General features: G+C 43.1%; 1 protein-coding gene across 1 annotated transcript in view; it reads right to left on the reverse strand.

Moving 5' to 3' along the window:
- Positions 1–21,880, reverse strand: part of LOC132388400 (uncharacterized) — an 83,613-nt gene that overhangs the window by 47,418 nt on the left and 14,315 nt on the right. The window contains exons 7-11 of the mRNA XM_059960752.1: positions 15,311–15,418; positions 13,234–13,341; positions 10,654–10,761; positions 8,034–8,141; positions 628–735 (exon numbers count right to left, since the gene is read on the reverse strand). Coding sequence (XP_059816735.1) covers positions 628–735; positions 8,034–8,141; positions 10,654–10,761; positions 13,234–13,341; positions 15,311–15,418 — 540 coding nt within the window. The remainder of the gene's footprint in view (positions 1–627; positions 736–8,033; positions 8,142–10,653; positions 10,762–13,233; positions 13,342–15,310; positions 15,419–21,880) is intronic.

Here is a 21,880-nt window from a genome sequence, read left to right on the forward strand (position 1 = left end):
GTGGGTGTATGTAAGAACCTGTTAGAGGTGGTGCTATAGCCAGATCCTTTAGGAGCATTTCTGAAACAGGCATATGGGGTGATCGAAAAATAGATGACTATTTAAAAGAGAAGTTTTAATTCATGTACGAATATGTTACAAGATCAACGGCACACAAAAGTGCCTGTACTGTACAGTGCTGTACTGTTGCATGTTCCAAATTGGAATGAAGGCAGTGGTTACAAAGAGAATGTATTGTGGGATTTGCGGCATCCATTCAGTTAGTGGTTTGAAACGGACTGCCTTACACAGACAAAGTCTCTGCCGATTGTGCTTTTCGGATCTTAGTGATCTGCCAGGTTATTCAGAACAAAGAACGGAAATTCGCATCTGGAGAAAGGGATGTCAATGAGACAGAGCCCTAGTCACCCCAGGGCCGTGTTTGTGCGAGCGACAGTCTGGTGGTGCACAAACCAGCTTCATCTGAGAGTCTCTCTCAATCTCCCAGTAACTCAGAAGAGCGGATGATGAAGAATGCCCGTGTGGAAATGGGATCTAACGTCAACCAAGCTTTATGGACTTGTGTTTAAACCAGTTATCCAGCCGTAATAGGAACATATTTTTTGTCTTTTCTTTTCCATGCCTTACCGTATTCACAGTTGTTTCCATAGGAACCTTGATCACATTCGCACCTGATCCCAGTAGGCAGTTCAGAACACGTTCCTCTTCCGTTGCAAGTTGTTGAATTGCATTTCTCTGCGGAAACAACAGTATAAATTTTCACATTGAACCCACTTCAGATAACAAGCGGTCGTGTCAGAGGACTTCATAGAATTAGCCTGTTCTGTATATCTTAATACTGATACAAATCCTTGTCCAAGTGCCTTCGTACACACTCTTTGAATGCCCTAGCGCTCCCTCCGCAGCTCCTCCCAACTGACGGGCACACTCTCATCCTGCACTGTTCATTTTCATCTGTTATTGCTGTTGTTTCAATCATTTATACAACTGCTTAGTTTATTATAATCATACCTCTAACATTATACAGGTTAAACACTAGTCATATATATATGTCTTATAATGCCCTAACTTTGGACAACATTGGTGGCGTGAAGAGGGGAGACGTGCGGAATGGGCAACAGCTGGTCTTCCATTAAGCACCCTGCCTGGGCTTTCGCCCTTGGGAACCTTCCAAGGTGCTAATCCATGTCCTGTCGAGACTAACGGAGGCCTATATGACATATATACCTTGCAATTTCTTTCAATCTTCCAGTCTTCAGGGAATGACACTCAGTGATTTGTTGCGATCTTATTTTGTGACTGTACGCGCTGGATTATAGCTATATGTCCTGTGACTATATTTACAATGTTGTACACATTGAGCCCAGTGGAACGAGGGTCTGTTCAGCTTTATACAAGTGTATGGTTGCAGAACAATAAACTTGAACAGAAATTGAAATTGGTCGAGCAAGTTGCACAAAGTGCTGGAGGATCTCAGCAGGTCATGGAGTATCTGTGGTAATGAATAAGCAGTATTCATTGAATATCTGTGGCAATGAATAAGCAGTATTCATTGAATATCTGTGGCAATGAATAAGCAGTATTTATTGAATATCTGTGGCAATGAATAAGCAGTATTCATTGAATATCTGTGGCAATGAATAAGCAGAATAAGCAGTATCCTCAGAGCATGTAGATTACAAGAGACAAAATTATCAATAAGAACGATGGTAGACAAATGGTAGTTTATGAATCCTAAGATCGGTTCTGTGACCCTTTGTAATGTTGCTTGCTCTAATCAACAACATAAGTAAATATGTAAGAAATAAAACTATTGGTGACTGTAAAGTATGCTGAAAGCTGCTTGAATTGGAGGGCGTCTTTTATGAAGAGAGGTTGAGAAAGCTAAGGCCTTTCTCTTTGGATCGAAGGGGGATGAGAGCCAAATTGATATATGTGTACAAGAGGTATAGAGGAAGAGGACAGCCAAAGACTTTTTCCAGTACGGAAATGACAAAATTTATTTTCGCCTGTCGCACCAGACAGTCAGCCACTCTGGGCTGACGCGTGCAGTCAGGATTCGTCTCCTTTCCGATTAACCATCGTATGAACGCTCCTGAACCGACCCTTTTGTTTTTTTTATTTACTTGTCCGTGTGGCAATCTCGATTCTTAACCAGGCACGGTTAGAAAGCATACTCGAAGGTGGCCCGAATTGGATTCGATCTCGGGAACATTCGCTCTGGAGTCCGGCACTGATACTATTGCGCCACCAGCCAGCCTAATGGGCAATATAAGGAGCATAACTTTGAAGTGTTGGGAGCAATCTTCAAAGTTCAACGAACACTGCAAATGACAGGGGGGATCTTAGGGATAGTTTATTTTCACAGAGAGGGGTGAGTATATGGAACAACCTGCCAGAGGTGGTGGTAGAGCCAGATCCTTTCGGAGCATTTCTGAAAATCTGAGAGAGGCATATGAGTGGAAGATAAATACAGGGCTATGCAGAAGAGATTGATTAATTTATGTTCCAATATGTTAAAAGTTCAATGGCACACCAAAGGGCCTGTACTCTATGGCGCTGTACAGTTCAATGTTCCAAATTGCTATGAAGGAAGTGGTTACAAAGAGAAAGTAGTGTGAGATTTTTGGCATCCATTCAGTTAGTGGTTTGAAACGGGCTGCCTTACACAGACAAAGTCTCTGCCGATTGTGCTTTTGGAATCTTCGGGATCTGCCAGGTTATTCAGAGCAAAGGCAGGAAATTCGCAGCTAGAGAAAGGGATGTCAATGAGACAGAGTCCCAGTCACCGCAGGGCCGTGTGTGTGAGTGCGACAGTCTGTTGGTGCACAAACCAGCTTCATCTGAGAGACTCACTCAATCTGCGAGTAACTCAGAAGAGTGGGAGATGAAGATTGCCCGTGTGGAAATGGGAGCAAACGTCAACCAAGCTTTATGGACTTGTGTTCCAATCAGTTATCCAGCCGTAATTGGAACATATTTTTTGTCTTTTTTTCCATGCCTTACCGTTTTCACAATTATGTCCATAGAATCTTTGGTCACATGTGCACCGGAGCCCAGTAGTCAGTTCAGAACACGTGCCTCTTCCATTGCAGGTTGTTGAACTGCATTTCTCTGCGGAGTCAACAGTATTAATAATCACATTTAACCCACGTCAGTCAGGAAGTGTTCGTGTTAGAGTACTGCATTGTTTTAGACTGTCTGTAGAACAAATCCAGATATAAAAACTTGTCCCAGCACACACGTACACCCTATCCGAATGCCCTTACGCTCCCACCGCATCAGTTCCCAACTCACGGGCATAGTGTCATCTTACACTGGTCATCTTTCATCTATTATTGCTGCTGTTTCACATATTTATACATCTGCCACTGTCTATGCCCATGGTCTATCGAGACTAACGGAGGCCCATATATCTTATATACCTTGCAATTTCTATGAACCTGCCACTCTTCATGCCATAACACTCAGCCATTTGTGGTGATATTATTTTGTGACTGTGCGTGCTGGATCGTAAATATACGTGCTGTGACGATTTTTTCTGTGTTGTGCAGCTGTGCCCCAGATTAACGATGTTTTGTTCAGCTTTATCCAAGTGAATAGTTGAAGAACAATAAACTTGAAATTGAATTGTAATTGGTCAAGCAAGGGGCCCAAAGTGCAAGTGGAACTCAGCAGTTCAGGGTGTATCCTTGCAAATGAATAAACAGTCTACGTTTTGGGCGAGATACTTCTGTATAAGAAAGAACGGAGCATGAGCCAGAATAAGAAGGTGGAGGGAGGTTGATTTTCTCCATCACCTCAGTAATCAAAGTTATCTGGCTTTCATTGCCTTATTTGCACTATGGACATACAGTCCATACACACTTCCATAACCCATCAGGAAGTCCGTAAATCTCCCGGCTACTTTCTGGAATAAAAGGCTTCATCATTTGCAAGTTGTTGCTGTGAACAGGAAGGCTTGAAATGTTTTCAACGTTCTCATTTTGAGTTCTTAATTTTTTTGTATCGTGGTGGATGGAAGGTTTGTGATATTTATCACAGACTGGAAGCTACCTATTGAAATAAAAAGCAAAATGTACCCAAGAAGGGTGTTCTGATTAGTGTTCCTCAGAGAATGTCGATTACAAGAGGGAATTTTAACAAAAAGCCTGATGGTAGGCAAATAGAAGTTTGTGAATCCTGTGATCCATTCTGGGACGATTTGTAATTTTGCTTGCTCTAATCAACCACCTAAGTAAATATGGAGAACCAAAACTATTGGTGAATGAAAAGTAAGCTGAAAGCAGTTTGGATTGCAGAGGATGTTTTATGAAGGTAGGTTGAGAAGGCTAAGGCCGTTCTCTTTGGAGCGAAGGAAGATGAGAGGCAACTTGTTATTGGTGTACAAGAGGTATAGATCAAGGGGACTGCCAAAGACATTTTCCCAGCATGTATATGACCAATTTTATTTCGCGTGTCGCACCAGACAGTCAGCCAATCCTGAAAGGTTTGGTCTCCTTTCGGATTAATCATGGTATAGGCGTTCCTGACACGATCTCTTTATTTTATTTACGAGGCCATATGGCCAGCTCCATGCTTCACCAGGCACGGATAGAAAGCATGCTCGAGCGTGGCCCGACTTGGATCCGTTCTCTGGAAACATCGCTCTGGAGTCCGGCACAGATACCATTGCGCCACCAATCAGCCTAATGGCCAATATAAGGAGCATAACTTTGAAGAGTTGGAAGAATTTCTCCGAACACTGCGAAGAGCAGGGGGAATCTCAGGGATAGTTTATTTACCCAGAGAGAGGTGGGTGTAAGTAACAACCGGCCAGAGATGGTGGTAGAGCCAGATCCTTTAGGAGCATTTCTGAAAATCTGAGGGAGGCATATGGGTGAAAGCGAAATAGATGACTATGGAAAAGAGGTTTGATTTATGTTCGAATATGTTACAAGGTCAACGGCACTCCAAAGGGCCTGTACTGTACAGTGCTGTACTATTCCATGTTCCAAATTGGAATGAAGGCAGTGGTTACAAAGAGAAAATAGTGTGGGATTTCTGGCATCCATTCAGTTAATGCTTTGAAACGGGCTGCCTTACACAGACAAAGTATCTGCCGAATGTGCTTTTGGGATCTTCGGGATGTGCCAGGTTATTCAGAGCAACGGCAGGAAATTCGCAGCTAGGGAAAGGGATGTCAATAAGACAGAGTCCCAGTCACCGCAGGACCGTGTGTGTGAGTGCGACAGTCTGGTCGTGCACAAACCAGCTTCATCTGAGAGACTCCCTCAATCTGCCAGTAACTCAGAAGAGTGGGTGATAAGGAATCCCCGAGTGGACATGGGAGCTAACGTCAACCAAGCTTTATGGACTTGTGTTTTAACCAGTTACCCAGCCGGAATAGAAACATATTTTTTGTCTTTTCATTTCCATGCCTAACCGTTTTCACAATTGTTTCCATAGAAACCGTGATGACATGTGCACCTGAGCCCCCTAGGCAGTTCAGAACACGTTCGTCTTCCATTGCAGATTGTTGAGTTGCATTTCTCTGGGGAGACTACAGTATAAACGTTCACATTGAACCCACGTCAGTCAGCAAGTGTTCGTGTGAGAGGACATCATAGAATTAGCCTGTTCTGTATATTTGATACTGATATAAAACCATGAGCAAACACCCACGTACACCCTCTTTGAATGCCCTAACGCTCCCTTCGCATCTCTTCCCAACTGACAGGCACACTCTCATCCTGCACTGGTCATTTTTCATCTGTTATTGCTGCCGTTTCAAAAATTTATACAACTGCTTGCTTTACTGCAATCATACCTGTAACAATATACTGGTTATACACATTCATATATATGTGTCTTATATGCCCTTCCCTTGGACAACATTGGTGGCGTGGAGAGGGGAGACCTGCAGCTTGGGCAACTGTCGGTCTTCAAAAAAAAAAACACTGACTGGGCTTACGCCCTGGAAACCTTCCAAGGTGCTAATCCATGTCCTATCGAGACTAACCGAGGCACATATGTCTTATATACCTTGCAATTTCTATCAAACTGCAAGTCTTCTGTCAATGACACTCAGTGATATGTGGTGATATTATTTTCTGATGGTGCGCGCTGGAACTGAACTCTATGTACTGTGAGTATATTTACTGTGTTGTGCACATTGGCCCCAGAGGAACGATGGTCTGTTCAGCTTTATGCAAGTGTATGGTTTAAGAACAATAAACTTGAACTTGAATTGACATTGGTCGAGCAAATGGTACAATGTGCTGGAGGATCTCAGCAGGTCATGGAGTATCTACGGAATTGAATAAGCAATCTACGTTTTGGCCTGAGATACTTCTGTATGGGAAAGAGGAGAGCATGAGCCAGAATAAGAAGGAGGAGCGAAGTTGGTTCTCACCATCACCTCAATAATCAAAGTTGTCTGGCTTTCAGTACCTTATTTTCACTTTGGACATCCTGTCCCTAAACGCGTCCGTCCCCCATCAGGAAAACCGTAAATATCTCGACTTCCTACTGGACAACAGGCCTAATCTTTTGCAAGTTGGTGCTGTGTGCAGGCAGGATTCAATCATTTTGAAAGTTCAGATTTTGAAGTTTGATTTCTTTTTGGATCGTGAGGGATGGAAAGTTTACGAGATTAATCACTGAACTGAAGCTATCAATAGAAATACAAAGCAGCATGTACCAAATCAGGGAATGCCTCTCAGTGTTCCTCAGAGCATGTAGATTACAAGAGACAAAAATTGCAATAAGCATGATGGTAGACAAATGGAAGTTTATGCATCAATGATCCGTTCTGTGACACTTTGTAATGTTGATTGCAATAATCAACAACCTAAGTAAATATGTAAGAACTAAACCTATTGGTGAATGTAAAGTAAGATGAAAGCTGCTTGGATTAGGGGGCATCTTTTATGAAGAGAGGTTGAGAGAGCTAAGGCCTTTCTAGAGCCAACTTGATAATGGTGTACAAGAGGTATAGAGTAAGTGGACAGCCTTAGACAGTTTCCCACTACGGAAATGACCAAATTTTTTTTCGCGTTTCGCACCAGACAGTCAGCGAATCTGGCCTGGCGCGTGCTGTCACGATTGGTCTCCTTTCCGATCAACCATGCTATGAAGGATACTGAACCGACCCCTTTGTTTTTTTTTATTTATTTACGAGGGCGTGTGGCTAGAACAATGCTTAACCAGGCACGGATAGAAAGCATGCTCGAAGGTGTACTGACTATGATTCGGTCTCGGGAACCTTCGCTCCGGAGACCGGCGCCGATGCCATTGCGCCAACAAATAGCCTAATGGCCAATATAAGGAGCATAACTTTGAAGTGTTGGAGGAATACTTCGTCGTTCTGGGAACACTGCAAAGTGCAGGGCGAATATCAGGGATAGTTTATTTACACAGAGAGAGGTGGGATTACGAAATATGCTGACAGAGGTGGTGGTAGAGCCAGATCCTTTCGGAGCAATTCTGAAGCTCTGAGACAGGCATATGGGTGAAAGTAAAATCGATGACAAAGTAAAAAAGAAGGTTTAATTCATGTTCGAATATGTTACTAGGTCAACGGCACACCAAAGGGCCTGTACTGTACTGTGCTGTACTGTTGCATGTTCCAAATTGGAATGAAGGCAGTGGTTACAAAGAGAAAGTAGTGTGGGATTTGCGGCACCCATTCCGTTAGTGGTTTGAAACGGACTTCCTTACAAAGACAAAGTCTCTGTGCTTTTGGGATCTTCGGGATCAGCCAGGTTAGTCAGAGCAAAGACAAGAAATTCGCAGCTGGTGAAACGGATGTCAATGAGACAGAGTCCCAGTCACCGCAAGGCCGGGTTTGTGAATGCGACTGTCTCGGGCGGCACAAACCAGCTTCATCTGAGAGACTCACTCAATCTGCCAGTAACTCAGAAGAATGGCTGATGAAGAATGCCCGTGTGGAAATGGGAGCTAACGACAGGCAAGCTTCATGATTTTTGATCCAGCCAGTTATCCAGCCGTAATAGGAACATATATTTTGTCTTTTCTTTTCCATGCCTTACCGTTTTCACAATTGTTTCCATAGAAACCTTGATCACATGTGCACCTGAGCACAGTAGGCAGTTCAGAACAATTTCCTCTTCCATTGCAGGTTGTTGAATTGCATTTCTCTGCGGAGACAGCAGAATAAATGTTCACATTGAAACCACGTCAGTCAACAAGCGTTCGTGTGAGAGGACTTCATAGAATTTGCCTGTTCTGTATATTTAATACTGATACAAATACTTGACCAAGCACACACGTACACTCTCTTTGAATGCCCTAACGCTCCCTCCACAACTCTTCCCAACTGACGGGCACACTCTCTTCCTGCACTGGTCATTTTTCATCTGTTATTGCTGCCGTTTCAAACATTCATACAAATGCTTGCTTTATTATAATCAGACATGTAACATTATACCGGTTATACACATTCATATATATGTGTCTTCTATGCCCTTCCCTTGGACAACATTGGTGGCGTGGAGAGCGGAGACCTGCAGCTTGGGCAACTGCGGGTCTTCCAAAAAAAAAAAAAACACTGACTGGGCTTAGGCCCTGGAAACCTTCCAAGGTACTAATCCATGTCCTATCGAGTCTAACGGAGGCCTATATGTCTTATATACTTTGCAATTTCTATCAAACTGCCAGTCTTCAGGCAATGACACTAAGAGGTCAGTGGTGATGTTTATTTGTGACGGTTCGTGCTGGAACAGAACTCTATGTACTGTGAGTTTATTTACTGTGTTGTGCACATTGGCCCCAGAGGAACGATGGTCTGTTCAGCTTTATGCAAGTGTATGGTTAAAGAACAATAAACTTGAACTTGAATTGACATTGGTCGAGCAAAGGGTACAATGTGCAGGAGGATCTCAGCAGGTCATGGAGTATCTACGGAATTGAATAAGCAATCTACGTTTTGGCCTGAGATACTTCTATATGGGAAAGAGGAGAGCATGAGCCAGAATAAGAAGGAGGAGCGATGTTGGTTCTCACCATCACCTCAATAATCAAAGTTGTCTGGCTTTCAGTGCCTTATTTTCACTATGGACATCCTGTCCCTAAACGCGTCCTTCCCCCATCAGGAAAACCGTAAATATCTCGCCTTCCTACTGGACAACAGGCCTAATCTTTTGCAAGTTGGTGCTGTGTGCAGGCAGGATTCAATCATTTTGAAAGTTCAGATTTTGAAGTTTGATTTCTTTTTGTATCGTGAGGTATGGAAAGTTTACGAGATTAATCACTGAACTGAAGCTATCAATAGAAATACAAAGCAGCATGTACCCAATCAGGGAATGCCTCTCAGTGTTCCTCAGAGCATGTAGATTACAAGAGACAAAAATTGCAATAAGCATGATGGTAGACAAATGGAAGTTTATGAATCAATGATCCGTTCTGTGACACTTTGTAATGTTGATTGCAATAATCAACAACCTAAGTAAATATGTAAGAACTAAACCTATTGGTGAATGTAAAGTAAGCTGAAAGCTGCTTGGTTTAGGGGGCATCTTTTATGAAGAGAGGTTGAAAGAGCTAAGGCCTTTCTAGAGCCAACTTGATAATGGTGTACAAGAGGTATAGAGCAAGTGGACAGCCTTAGACAGTTTCCCACTACGGAAATGACCAAATTTCTTTTCGCGTTTCGCACCAGACAGTCAGCGAATCGGGCCTGGAGCGTGCTGTCACGATTGGTCTCCTTTCCGATCAACCATGGTATGAAGGATACTGAACCGACCCCTTTGTTTTTTTTTATTTATTTACGAGGGCGTGTGGATAGAACGATGCTTAACCAGGCACGGATAGATAGCATGCTCGAAGGTGTACTGACTATGATTCGATCTCGGGAACCTTCGCTCCGGAGACCGGCGCGGATGCCATTGCGCCAACAAATAGCCTAATGGCCAATATAAGGAGCATATCTTTGAAGTGTTGGAGGAATACTTCGTCGTTCCGCGAACACTGCAAAGTACAGGGCGAATCTCAGGGATTGTTTATTTACACAGAGAGAGGTGGGATTACGAAATATGCTGACAGTGGTGGTGGTAGAGCCAGATCCTTTCGGAGCAATTCTGAAGCTCTGAGACAGGCATATGAGTGAAAGTAAAATAGATGACAAAGTAAAAGAGAAGGTTTAATTCATGTTCGAATATGTTACTAGGTCAACGGCACACCAAAGGGCCTGTACTGTACTGTGCTGTACTGTTGCATGTTCCAAATTGGAATGAAGGCTGTGGTTACAAAGAGAAAGTAGTGTGAGATTTGCGGCACCCATTCAGTTAGTGGTTTGAAACGGACTGCCTTACATAGACAAAGTCTCTGACGATTGTGCTTTTGGGATCTTCGGGATCTGCCAGGTTAGTCAGAGCAAAGACAAGAAATTCGCAGCTGGAGAAAGGGATGTCAATGAGACAGAGTCCCAGTCACCGCAAGGCCGGGTTTCTGAGTGCGACTGTCTCGGGCGGCACAAACCAGCTTCATCTGAGAGACTCACTCAATCTGCCAGTAACTCAGAAGAGTGGCTGATGAAGAATGCCCGTGTGGAAATGGGAGCTAACGACAACCAAGCCTCATGGATTTTTGATCCAATCAGTTATCCAGCCGTAATAGGAAGATATTTTTTGTCTTTTCTTTTCCATGCCTTACCGTTTTCACAATTGTTTCCATAGAAACCTTGATCACATGTGCACCTGAGGCCCGTAGGCAGTTCAGAACACGTTCCTCTTTCATTGCAGGTTGTTGAATTACATTTCTCTGCGGAGACAGCAGAATAAATGTTCACATTGAAACCACGTCAGTCAGCAAGCTTTCGTGTGAGAGGACTTCATAGAATTTGCCTTTTCTGTATATTTAATACTGATACAAATCCTTGTCCAAGCACGCACGTACACTCTGTTTGAATGCCCTAACGCTCCCTCCACAACTCTTCCCAACTGACGGGCACACTCTCATCCTGCACTGGTCATTTTTCATCGGTTATTGCTGCCGTTTCAAACATTTATACAAATGCTTGTTTTATTAAAATCAGACATGTAACATTATACCGGTTATACACATTCATATATATGTGTCTGCTATGCCCTTCCCTTGGACAACATTGGTGGCGTAGAGAGGGGAGACTTGCAGCTTGGGCAACTGCGGGTCTTCCAAAAAAAAAAAGACTGACTAGGCTTAGGCCCTGGAAACCTTCCAAGGTAGTAATCCCTGGTCCTATCGAGTCTAACGGAGGCCTATATGTCTTATATACTTTGCAATTATCAAACTGCCAGTCTTCAGGCAATGACACTAAGAGGTCTGTGGTGATCTTCATTTGTGACGGTGCGTGCTGGAACTGAACTTTATGTACTGTGACTATATTTACTGTGTTGTGCACCTTGGCCCCAGATGAACCATGGTCTGTTCAGCTTTATGCAGTAGTATGGCTAAAGAAAAATAAACTTCAATTTGAATAAAAATTGGTCGAAAAAACTGCGCAATGTGATGGAGGATCTCAGCAGTCATGGAGTATATATGGAAATGAATAAGCAGTCTACGTTTTGAGCCGAGATATTTCTGTATGGGAAAGAACGGAGCATGAGCCAGAATAAGAAGGTGGAGCGATGTTGGTTCTCACCATCACCACAATAATCAAAGTTGTCTGGCTTTCATTGCCTTATTTTCACTATGGACATCCTGTCCCTAAACACGTCCATCCCCCATCAGGAAAACCGTAAATATCTCGCAAGTTTGTGCTGTGTGCAGGTAGGATTCAAACATTTTGGAAGTTCAGATTTTGAAGTTTGATTTCTTTTTGTATCGTTCTGGTTGGAATGTTTACGAGATTAATCACTGAAGAGAAGCTACCTATAGCAATACAAAGCAACAAGTACCAATCAGGGAATGCCTCTCAGTGTTCCTCAGAGCATGTAGATTACAAGAGACAAAATTAACAATAAGCACGATGGTAGACAAATGGAAGTTTATGAATCAATGATCCGTTCTGTGACACTTTGTAATGTTGATTGCAATAATCAACAACCTAAGTAAATATGTAAGAACTAAACCTATTGGTGAATGTAAAGTAAGCTGAAAGCTGCTTGGTTTAGGGGGCATCTTTTATGAAGAGAGGTTGAAAGAGCTAAGGCCTTTCTAGAGCCAACTTGATAATGGTGTACAAGAGGTATAGAGCAAGTGGACAGCCTTAGACAGTTTCCCACTACGGAAATGACCAAATTTCTTTTCGCGTTTCGCACCAGACAGTCAGCGAATCGGGCCTGGAGCGTGCTGTCACGATTGGTCTCCTTTCCGATCAACCATGGTATGAAGGATACTGAACCTACCCCTTTGTTTTTTTTATTTATTTACGAGGGCGTGTGGATAGAACGATGCTTAACCAGGCACGGATAGATAGCATGCTCGAAGGTGTACTGACTATGATTCGATCTCGGGAACCTTCGCTCCGGAGACCGGCGCGGATGCCATTGCGCCAACAAATAGCCTAATGGCCAATATAAGGAGCATATCTTTGAAGTGTTGGAGGAATACTTCGTCGTTCCGCGAACACTGCAAAGTACAGGGCGAATCTCAGGGATTGTTTATTTACACAGAGAGAGGTGGGATTACGAAATATGCTGACAGAGGTGGTGGTAGAGCCAGATCCTTTCGGAGCAATTCTGAAGCTCTGAGACAGGCATATGAGTGAAAGTAAAATAGATGACAAAGTAAAAGAGAAGGTTTAATTCATGTTCGAATATGTTACTAGGTCAACGGCACACCAAAGGGCCTGTACTGTACTGTGCTGTACTGTTGCATGTTCCAAATTGGAATGAAGGCTGTGGTTACAAAGAGAAAGTAGTGTGAGATTTGCGGCACCCATTCAGTTAGTGGTTTGAAACGGACTGCCTTACATAGACAAAGTCTCTTACGATTGTGCTTTTGGGATCTTCGGGATCTGCCAGGTTAGTCAGAGCAAAGACAACAAATTCGCAGCTGGAGAAAGGGATGTCAATGAGACAGAGTCCCAGTCACCGCAAGGCCGGGTTTCTGAGTGCGACTGTCTCGGGCGGCACAAACCAGCTTCATCTGAGAGACTCACTCAATCTGCCAGTAACTCAGAAGAGTGGCTGCTGAAGAATGCCCGTGTGGAAATGGGAGCTAACGACAACCAAGCCTCATGGATTTTTGATCCAATCAGTTATCCAGCCGTAATAGGAAGATATTTTTTGTCTTTTCTTTTCCATGCCTTACCGTTTTCACAATTGTTTCCATAGAAACCTTGATCACATGTGCACCTGAGGCCCGTAGGCAGTTCAGAACACGTTCCTCTTTCATTGCAGGTTGTTGAATTACATTTCTCTGCGGAGACAGCAGAATAAATGTTCACATTGAAACCACGTCAGTCAGCAAGCTTTCGTGTGAGAGGACTTCATAGAATTTGCCTTTTCTGTATATTTAATACTGATACAAATCCTTGTCCAAGCACGCACGTACACTCTGTTTGAATGCCCTAACGCTCCCTCCACAACTCTTCCCAACTGACGGGCACACTCTCATCCTGCACTGGTCATTTTTCATCGGTTATTGCTGCCGTTTCAAACATTTATACAAATGCTTGTTTTATTAAAATCAGACATGTAACATTATACCGGTTATACACATTCATATATATGTGTCTGCTATGCCCTTCCCTTGGACAACATTGGTGGCGTAGAGAGGGGAGACTTGCAGCTTGAGCAACTGCGGGTCTTCCAAAAAAAAAAAAGACTGACTAGGCTTAGGCCCTGGAAACCTTCCAAGGTAGTAATCCCTGGTCCTATCGAGTCTAACGGAGGCCTATATGTCTTATATACTTTGCAATTATCAAACTGCCAGTCTTCAGGCAATGACACTAAGAGGTCTGTGGTGATCTTCATTTGTGACGGTGCGTGCTGGAACTGAACTTTATGTACTGTGACTATATTTACTGTGTTGTGCACCTTGGCCCCAGATGAACCATGGTCTGTTCAGCTTTATGCAGTAGTATGGCTAAAGAAAAATAAACTTCAGTTTGAATAAAAATTGGTCGAAAAAACTGCGCAATGTGATGGAGGATCTCAGCAGTCATGGAGTATCTATGGAAATGAATAAGCAGTCTACGTTTTGAGCCGAGATATTTCTGTATGGGAAAGAACGGAGCATGAGCCAGAATAAGAAGGTGGAGCGATGTTGGTTCTCACCATCACCACTATAATCAAAGTTGTCTGGCTTTCATTGCCTTATTTTCACTATGGACATCCTGTCCCTAAACACGTCCATCCCCCATCAGGAAAACCGTAAATATCTCGCAAGTTTGTGCTGTGTGCAGGTAGGATTCAAACATTTTGGAAGTTCAGATTTTGAAGTTTGATTTCTTTTTGTATCGTTCTGGTTGGAATGTTTACGAGATTAATCACTGAAGAGAAGCTACCTATAGCAATACAAAGCAACAAGTACCAATCAGGGAATGCCTCTCAGTGTTCCTCAGAGCATGTAGATTACAAGAGACAAAATTAACAATAAGCACGATGGTAGACAAATGGAAGTTTATGAATCCTATGATCCGTTCTGTGACCCTTTGTAATGTTGCTTGCTCTAATCAACTTCCTAACTCAATATGTACGAACTAAAACTATTGGTGAATGTAAAGTAAGCTGAAAGCTGCTTGGATTGGAGGGCATCCTTTATGAAGAGAGGTTGAGAGAGCTAAGGCCTTTCTAGAGCCAACTTGATAATGGTGTACAAGAGTTATAGAGCAAGTGGACAGCCAAAGACATTTTGCAGTACGGAATTGAACATTTTTTTCGCGTTTCGCACCAAACTGTCAGCCACTCCAGCTGGCGCGTGCTGTCAGGATTGGTGTCCTTTCCGATTAACCATGGTATGAACGTTCCTGAACCGACCCCTTTGTTTTCTTTTTATTCACGAAGCCGTGTGGCTAGCACGATCCATAGCCAGGCACGTATAGAAAGCCTGCTCGAAGGTGGCCCCACTGGTATTCGAACTCGGAAAACTTCGCTCAGGTTATTCAGAGCAAAGACAGGAAATTCGCATCTGGAGAAAGGGATGTCAATGAGACAGAGCCCCAGACACCCTAGGGCCGTGTTTGTGCGAACGACAGTCCGGTGGCACAAACCAGCTTCATCTGAGAGACTCCCTCAATCTGCCAGTAACTTAGAAGAGTGGGAGATGAAGAATGCCCGTGTGGAAATGGGAGCTAACGTCAACCAAGCTTTATGGGTTTGTGTTGCAACCAGTTATCCAGACGCAATAGGAAAATAGTTTTTGTCTTTTCTTTGCCATGCCTTACCGTATTCACAGTTGTTTCCATAGAAACCTTGATCACATTTGCACATGATCCCAGTAGGCAGTTCAGAACACGTTCCTCTTCCGTTGCAAGTTGTTGAATTGCATTTCTCTGCGGAAACAACAGTATAAATTTTCACATTGAACCCACTTCAGATAACAAGCGGTCGTGTCAGAGGACTTCATAGAATTAGCCTGTTCTGTATATTTAATACTGAAATAAACCCTTGTCCAGGTGCCAACGTACACCCTCTTTGAATGCCCTAAAGCTCCCTCCGCAGCTCCTCCCAACTGACGGGCACACTCTCATCCTGCACTGTTCATTTTCATCTGTTATTGCTGTTGTTTCAATCATTTATACAACTGCTTAGTTTATTATAATCATACCTCTAACATTATACAGGTCAAACACAAGTCATATATATATGTCTTATAATGCCCTAACTTTGGACAACATTGGTGGCGTGAAGAGGGGAGACGTGCGGAATGGGCAACAGCTGGTCTTCCATTAAGCACCCTGCCTGGGCTTTCGCCCTTGGGAACCTTCCAAGGTTCTAATCCATGTCCTGTCGAGACTAACGGAGGCCTATATGACTTATATACCTTGCAATTTCTTTCAAACTTCCAGTCTTCAGGGAATGACACTCAGTGATTTGTGGCGATATTATTTTGTGACCGTGCGAGTTGGATTGTAGCTGTATGTCCTGTGACTATATTTACTGTGCTGTACACATTGAGCCCAGAGGAACGATGGTCTGTTCAGCTTTATACAAGTGTATGGTTGCTGTACAATAATCTTGAACATGAATTGAAATTGGTCGAGCATGTTGCACAAAGTGCTGGAGGATCTCAGCAGGTCATGGAGTATCTATGCAAATGAATAATCGGTCTATGTTTGCACCGAGATACTTCCGTATGGGAAAGAACGGAGCATGAGCCAGAATAAGAAGGTGGAGCGAGATTGATTCTCTCCATCACCTCAAGAATCAAATTGAGCTGGGTTTCATTGTCTTATTTTCACTATGGACATTCTGTACCTAAACCCTTCCAACCTCCACCAGGAAAACCGTAAATATCTTGGCTTCTTACTGGACAACAGGTCTAATCCGTTGCAAGCTGGTGCTGTGTGCAGGCAGGATTCAAACATTTTGAAAGTTCAGATTTTGAAGTTACATTTTTTTTTTTTGTATCGTGCTGGATGGAAAGTTTACGAGATTAATCACTGAACAGAAGCTACCTATAGAAATACAAAGCAACATGTACCCAATCAGTGAATGCCTCTCAGTGTTCCTCAGAGCATGTAGATTACAAGAGTTAAAATTAACAAAAAACACGATGGAAGACAAATGGAAGTTTATGAATCCTATGATCCTTTCTCTGGCCCTTTGTAATTTTGCTTGCTCTAAATAACAACCTCGGTAAATTCGGAAGAACTAAAACTATTAGTGAATGTAAAGTAAGCTGAAAGCCGCTTGCATTAGACGGTATCTTTTACGAAGAGAGGTTGAGAGAGTTAAGGCCTTTCTCTTTTTAGCGAAGGATGATGAGAGCCAACTTGTTACAGGTGTACAAGAGGTATAGATCAATTGGACAGCCAAAGACATTTTACCAGTATGGAAATGACCAAATTTATTTTCGTCTGTCGCACCAGACAGTCAGCGAATCTGGCCTGGCGCGTGCTGTCACGATTGGTCTCCTTTCAGATTAACCATGGTATGAACGTTCCTGAACCGACCCCTTTATTTTTTTTTTTTTTTACGTGTCCGTGTGGCTATCTCGGTGCTTAACCAGGCAGTAGGCAGTTCAGAACACGTGCCTCTTCCATTGCAGATTGTTGAACTGGATTTCTCTGCGGAGTATTAATAATCACATTGAACCCACGTCAGTCAGGAAGTGTTCGTGTTAGAGGACTGCATAGTTTTAGACTGTCTGTAGAACTAATCCAGATATAAAAAACTTGTCCCAGCACACACGTACACCCTATCCGAATGCCTTTACGCTCCCACCGCATCCGTCCCCAACTCACGGGCATAATGTCATCCTACACTGGTCATTTTTCATCTATTATTGCTGCTGTTTCACATATTTATACATCTGCTGGATTTATTGTAATCATACCTGTAACATTATACTGATTATATATATATGTCGTACATGCCTTTCCTTTGGAAAACATTGTTGGCGTGGAGAGGGTAGACTTGCAGCTTGGGCACCAGCTGGTCTTCCAAAAAAAGCCCTGTCCGGGCCTGCGCCCTGGAAACTTTCCGAGGTGCTAGCCCATAATCTAGCGAGACTAACGGAGGCCCATATATCTTATATACCTTGCAATTTCTATGAACCTGCCACTCTTCATGCCATAACACTCAGCCATTTGTGGTGATATTATTTTGTGACTGTGCGTGCTGGATCGTAAATATACATGCTGTGACGATTTTTTCTGTTTGGAGCAGCTGTGCCCCAGATTAACGATGTTTTGTTCAGCTTTATACTAGTGTATGGTTGAAGAACAATAAACTTGAAATTGAATTGTAATTGGTCAAGCAAGGGGCCCAAAGTGCAATTGGAACACAGCAGTTCAGGGTTTATCCATGCAAATGAATAAACAGTCTACGTTTTGCGCGAGATACTTCTGTATAAGAAAGAATGGAGCATGAGCCAGAATAAGAAGGTGGAGGGAGATTGATTTTCTCCATCACCTCAGTAATCAAAGTTATCTGGCTTTCATTGCCTTATTTTCACTATGGACATACAGTCCATACACACTTCCATAACCCATCAGGAAGTCTGTAAATCTCCCGGCTAGTTTCTGGAAAAAAAAAGGCTTCGTCATTTGCAAGTTTTTGCTGTGAATAGGCAGGCATCAAATGTTTGCTAAGTTCAGATTTTGAACATTGAATTTTTTTGTATCGTGGTGGATGGAACGTTTATGATATTTATCACAGAATGGAAGCTACCTATTGAAATACAAAGCAAAATGTACCCAAGCAGGGTATGCTGATGAGTGTTCATCTGACCATGTAAATTACAAGAGTGAATTTTAGCAATAAGCCTGATGGTAGACAAATGAAAGATTATGAATCGTGTGATCCATTTTGGGACTCTTTGTAATGTTGCTTGCTCTAATCAACAAATAATTAAATATGTAAGAACTAAAACCATTGGTGAATGAATAGTAAGCTGAAATCTGCTTGGATTGTAGGGCATGTTTCATGAAGATAGGTTGAGAGAGCTAAGGCCGTTATCTTCAGAGCGAAGGAGGATGAGAGTCAACTTGTTATAGGAATACAGGAGGAATAGATCAAGGGGACATCCAAAGTCATTTTCCCAGTATGTGAATAAACATTTTTTTTTCGCGTGTCGCACCAGACTGTCAGCCGTCTGGCCTGTGGTGTCAGGATTGGTCTCCTTTCGGAATAACCACAGTATGAGCATTCCTGACTCGACCCCTTTTTTTTAATTTAAGAGGCCGATGCTCTCGATGCTTAAAGAGGCACGGATAGAAAGCATGCTCGAGGGTGTCACGATTTGAATTCGAACTCGTTAACATTCGCTCCGGAGTCCGGCGCTGATGCCATTGAGCCGCCAGTCAGCCTAATGGCCAATATAAGGAGCATAACTTTGAAGTGTTGGAAGAACACTTCGAATGTCTCCGGACACTGCTAAGTACAGGGGGAATCTCAGGGATAGTTTATTTACCCAGAGAGGTGAGTGTATGTAACAACCTGCCCAGAAGTCGTGGTAGAGCCGGATTCTTTAGGAGCATTTCTGAAACTCTGAGATAGGCATACGGGTGAAAGCAAAATAGACGACTATGGAAAAGAGGTTTAATTTATGTTCGAATATGTTACAAGGTCAACGGCACACCAAAGGGCCTGTACTGTACTGTGCTGTACTGTTACATGTTCCAAATTGGAATGAAGGCTGTGGTTACAAAGAGAAAATAGTGTGGGATTTCTGGCATCCATTCAGTTAGTGGTTTGAAACGGACTGCCTAACACAAAGACAAAGTCTCTGCCGATTGTGCTTTTGGGATCTTCGGGATCTGCCAGGTTATTCAGAGCAAAGGCAGGAAATTCGCAGCTAGACAAAGGGATGTCAATGAGACAGAGTCCCAGTCACCGCAGGGCCGGGTTTGTGAGTGCGACTGTCTCGTGCGGCACAAACCAGCTTCATCTGAGAGACTCCCTCAATCTCCCAGGAACTCAGAAGAGTGGGAGATGAAGAATGCCCGTGTGGAAATGGGAGCTAACGTCAACCAAGCTTTATGGACTTGTGTTCCAACCAGTTATCCAGCCGCAATAGGAACATAGTTTTTGTCATTTCTTTCCCATGCCTTACCGTATTCACAATTGTTTCCATAGAAACCTTGATCACATGTGCACCTGAGGCCCGTAGGCAGTTCAGAACACGTTCCTCTTCCATTGCAGGTTGTTGATTTACATTTCTCAGCGGAGACAGCAGAATAAATGTTCACATTGAACCCACGTCAGTCAGCAAGCGTTCGTGTGAGAGGACTTCATAGAATTAGCCTGTTCTGTATATTTAATACTGATACAAATCCTTGTCCAAGCACGCACGTACACTCTCTTTGAATGCCCTAACGCTCCCTCCACAACTCTTCCCAACTGACGGGCACACCCTCATCCTGCACTGGTCATTTTTCATCTGTTATTGCTGCCGTTTCAAACATTTATACAAATGCTTGCTTTATTATAATCAGACATGTAACATTTTACCGGTTATACACATTCATATATATTTGTCTTCTATGCCCTTCCCTTGGACAACATTGGTGGCGTGGAGAGGGGCGACCTGCAGCTTGGCAAACTGCGGGTCTTCCAAAAAAAAAAAACACTGACAGGGCTTAGGCCTTGGAAACCTTCCAAGGTATTAATCCATGTGCTATCGAGTCGAACGGAGGCCTATATGTCTTAAATACTTTGCAATTTCTATCAAACTGCCAGTCCTCAGGCAAAGACACTAAGAGGTCTGTGGTGATGTTTATTTGTGACGGTTCGTGCTGGAACTGAACTCTATGTACTGTGAGTATATTTACTGTGTTGTGCACATTGGCCCCAGAGGAACGATGGTCTGTTCAGCTTTATGCAAGTGTATGGTTTAAGAACTATAAACTTGAACTTGAATTGACATTGGTCGAGCAAAGGGTACAATGTGCTGGAGGATCTCAGCAGGTCATGGAGTATCTACGGAATTGAATAAGCAATCTACGTTTTGGGCTGAGATACTTCTGTATGGGAAAGAGGAGAGCAGGAGCCAGAATAAGAAGGAGGAGCGATGTTGGTTCTCACCATCACCTCAGTAATCAAAGTTGTCTGGCTTTCAGTGCCTTATTTTCACTATGGACATCCTGTACCTAAACGCGTCCGTCCCCCATCAGGAAAACCGTAAATATCTCGCCTTCCTACTGGACAACAACCCTAATGTTTTGCAAGTTGGTGCTGTGTGCAGGCAGGATTCAATCATTTTGAAAGTTCAGATTTTGAAGTTTGATTTATTTTTGTATCGTGTGGGATGGAAAGTTTACGAGATTAATCACTGAACTGAAGCTACCAATAGAAATACAAAGCAACATGTACCAAATCAGGGAATGCCTCTCAGTGTTCCTCAGAGCATGTAGATTACAAGAGACAAAAATTGCAATAAGCATGATGGTAGACAAATGGAAGTTTAGGAATCAATGATCCGTTCCGTGACACTTTGTAATGTTGATTGCAATAATCAACAACCTAAGTAAATATGTAAGAAATAAACCTATTGGTGAATGTAAAGTAAGCTGAAAGCTGCTAAGATTAGGGGGCATCTTTTATGAAGAGAGGTTGAGAGAGCTAAGGACTTTCTAGAGCCAACTTGATAATGGTATACAAGAGGTATAGAGCAAGTGGACAGCCAAAGAAATTTTCCCAGTACGGAAATGACCAAATTTTTTTTCGCGTTTCGCACCAGACATTCAGCCAGTCGGGCCCGGCGCGTGCTATCACGATTGGTCTCCTTTCCGATCAACCATGGTATGAAGGATACTGAACCGACCCCTTTGTTTTTTTTATTTATTTACGAGGGCGTGTAGCTAGAATGATGCTTAACGAGGCACGGATATATAGCATGCTCGAAGGTGGACCGACTAGGATTCGATCTCCGGAACCTTCGCTCCGGAGCCCGGCGCCGATGCCATTGCGCCACCAATTAGCCTAATGGCCATTATAAGGAGCATAAATTTGAAGTGTAGGAGGAATACTTCGTCGTTCCGCGAACACTGCAAAGTACAGGGCGAATCTCAAGGATAGTTTATTTACACAGAGAGAGGTGGGATTACGAAACAAGCTGACAGAGGTGGTGGTAGAGCCAGATCCTTTCGGAGCAATTCTGAAGCTCTGAGACAGGCATATGGGTGAAAGTAAAATAGATGACAAAGTAAAAGAGAAGGTTTAATTCATGTTCGAATATGTTACTAGGTCAACGGCACACCAAAGGGCCTGTACTGTACTGTGCTGTACTGTTGCATGTTCCAAATTGGAATGAAGGCAGTGGTTACAAAGAGAAAGTAGTGTGGGATTTC

Source organism: Hypanus sabinus, unplaced genomic scaffold (assembly GCF_030144855.1).
Source record: "Hypanus sabinus isolate sHypSab1 unplaced genomic scaffold, sHypSab1.hap1 scaffold_316, whole genome shotgun sequence".
In the NCBI taxonomy this organism is placed as follows: Eukaryota; Metazoa; Chordata; class Chondrichthyes; order Myliobatiformes; family Dasyatidae; genus Hypanus; species Hypanus sabinus.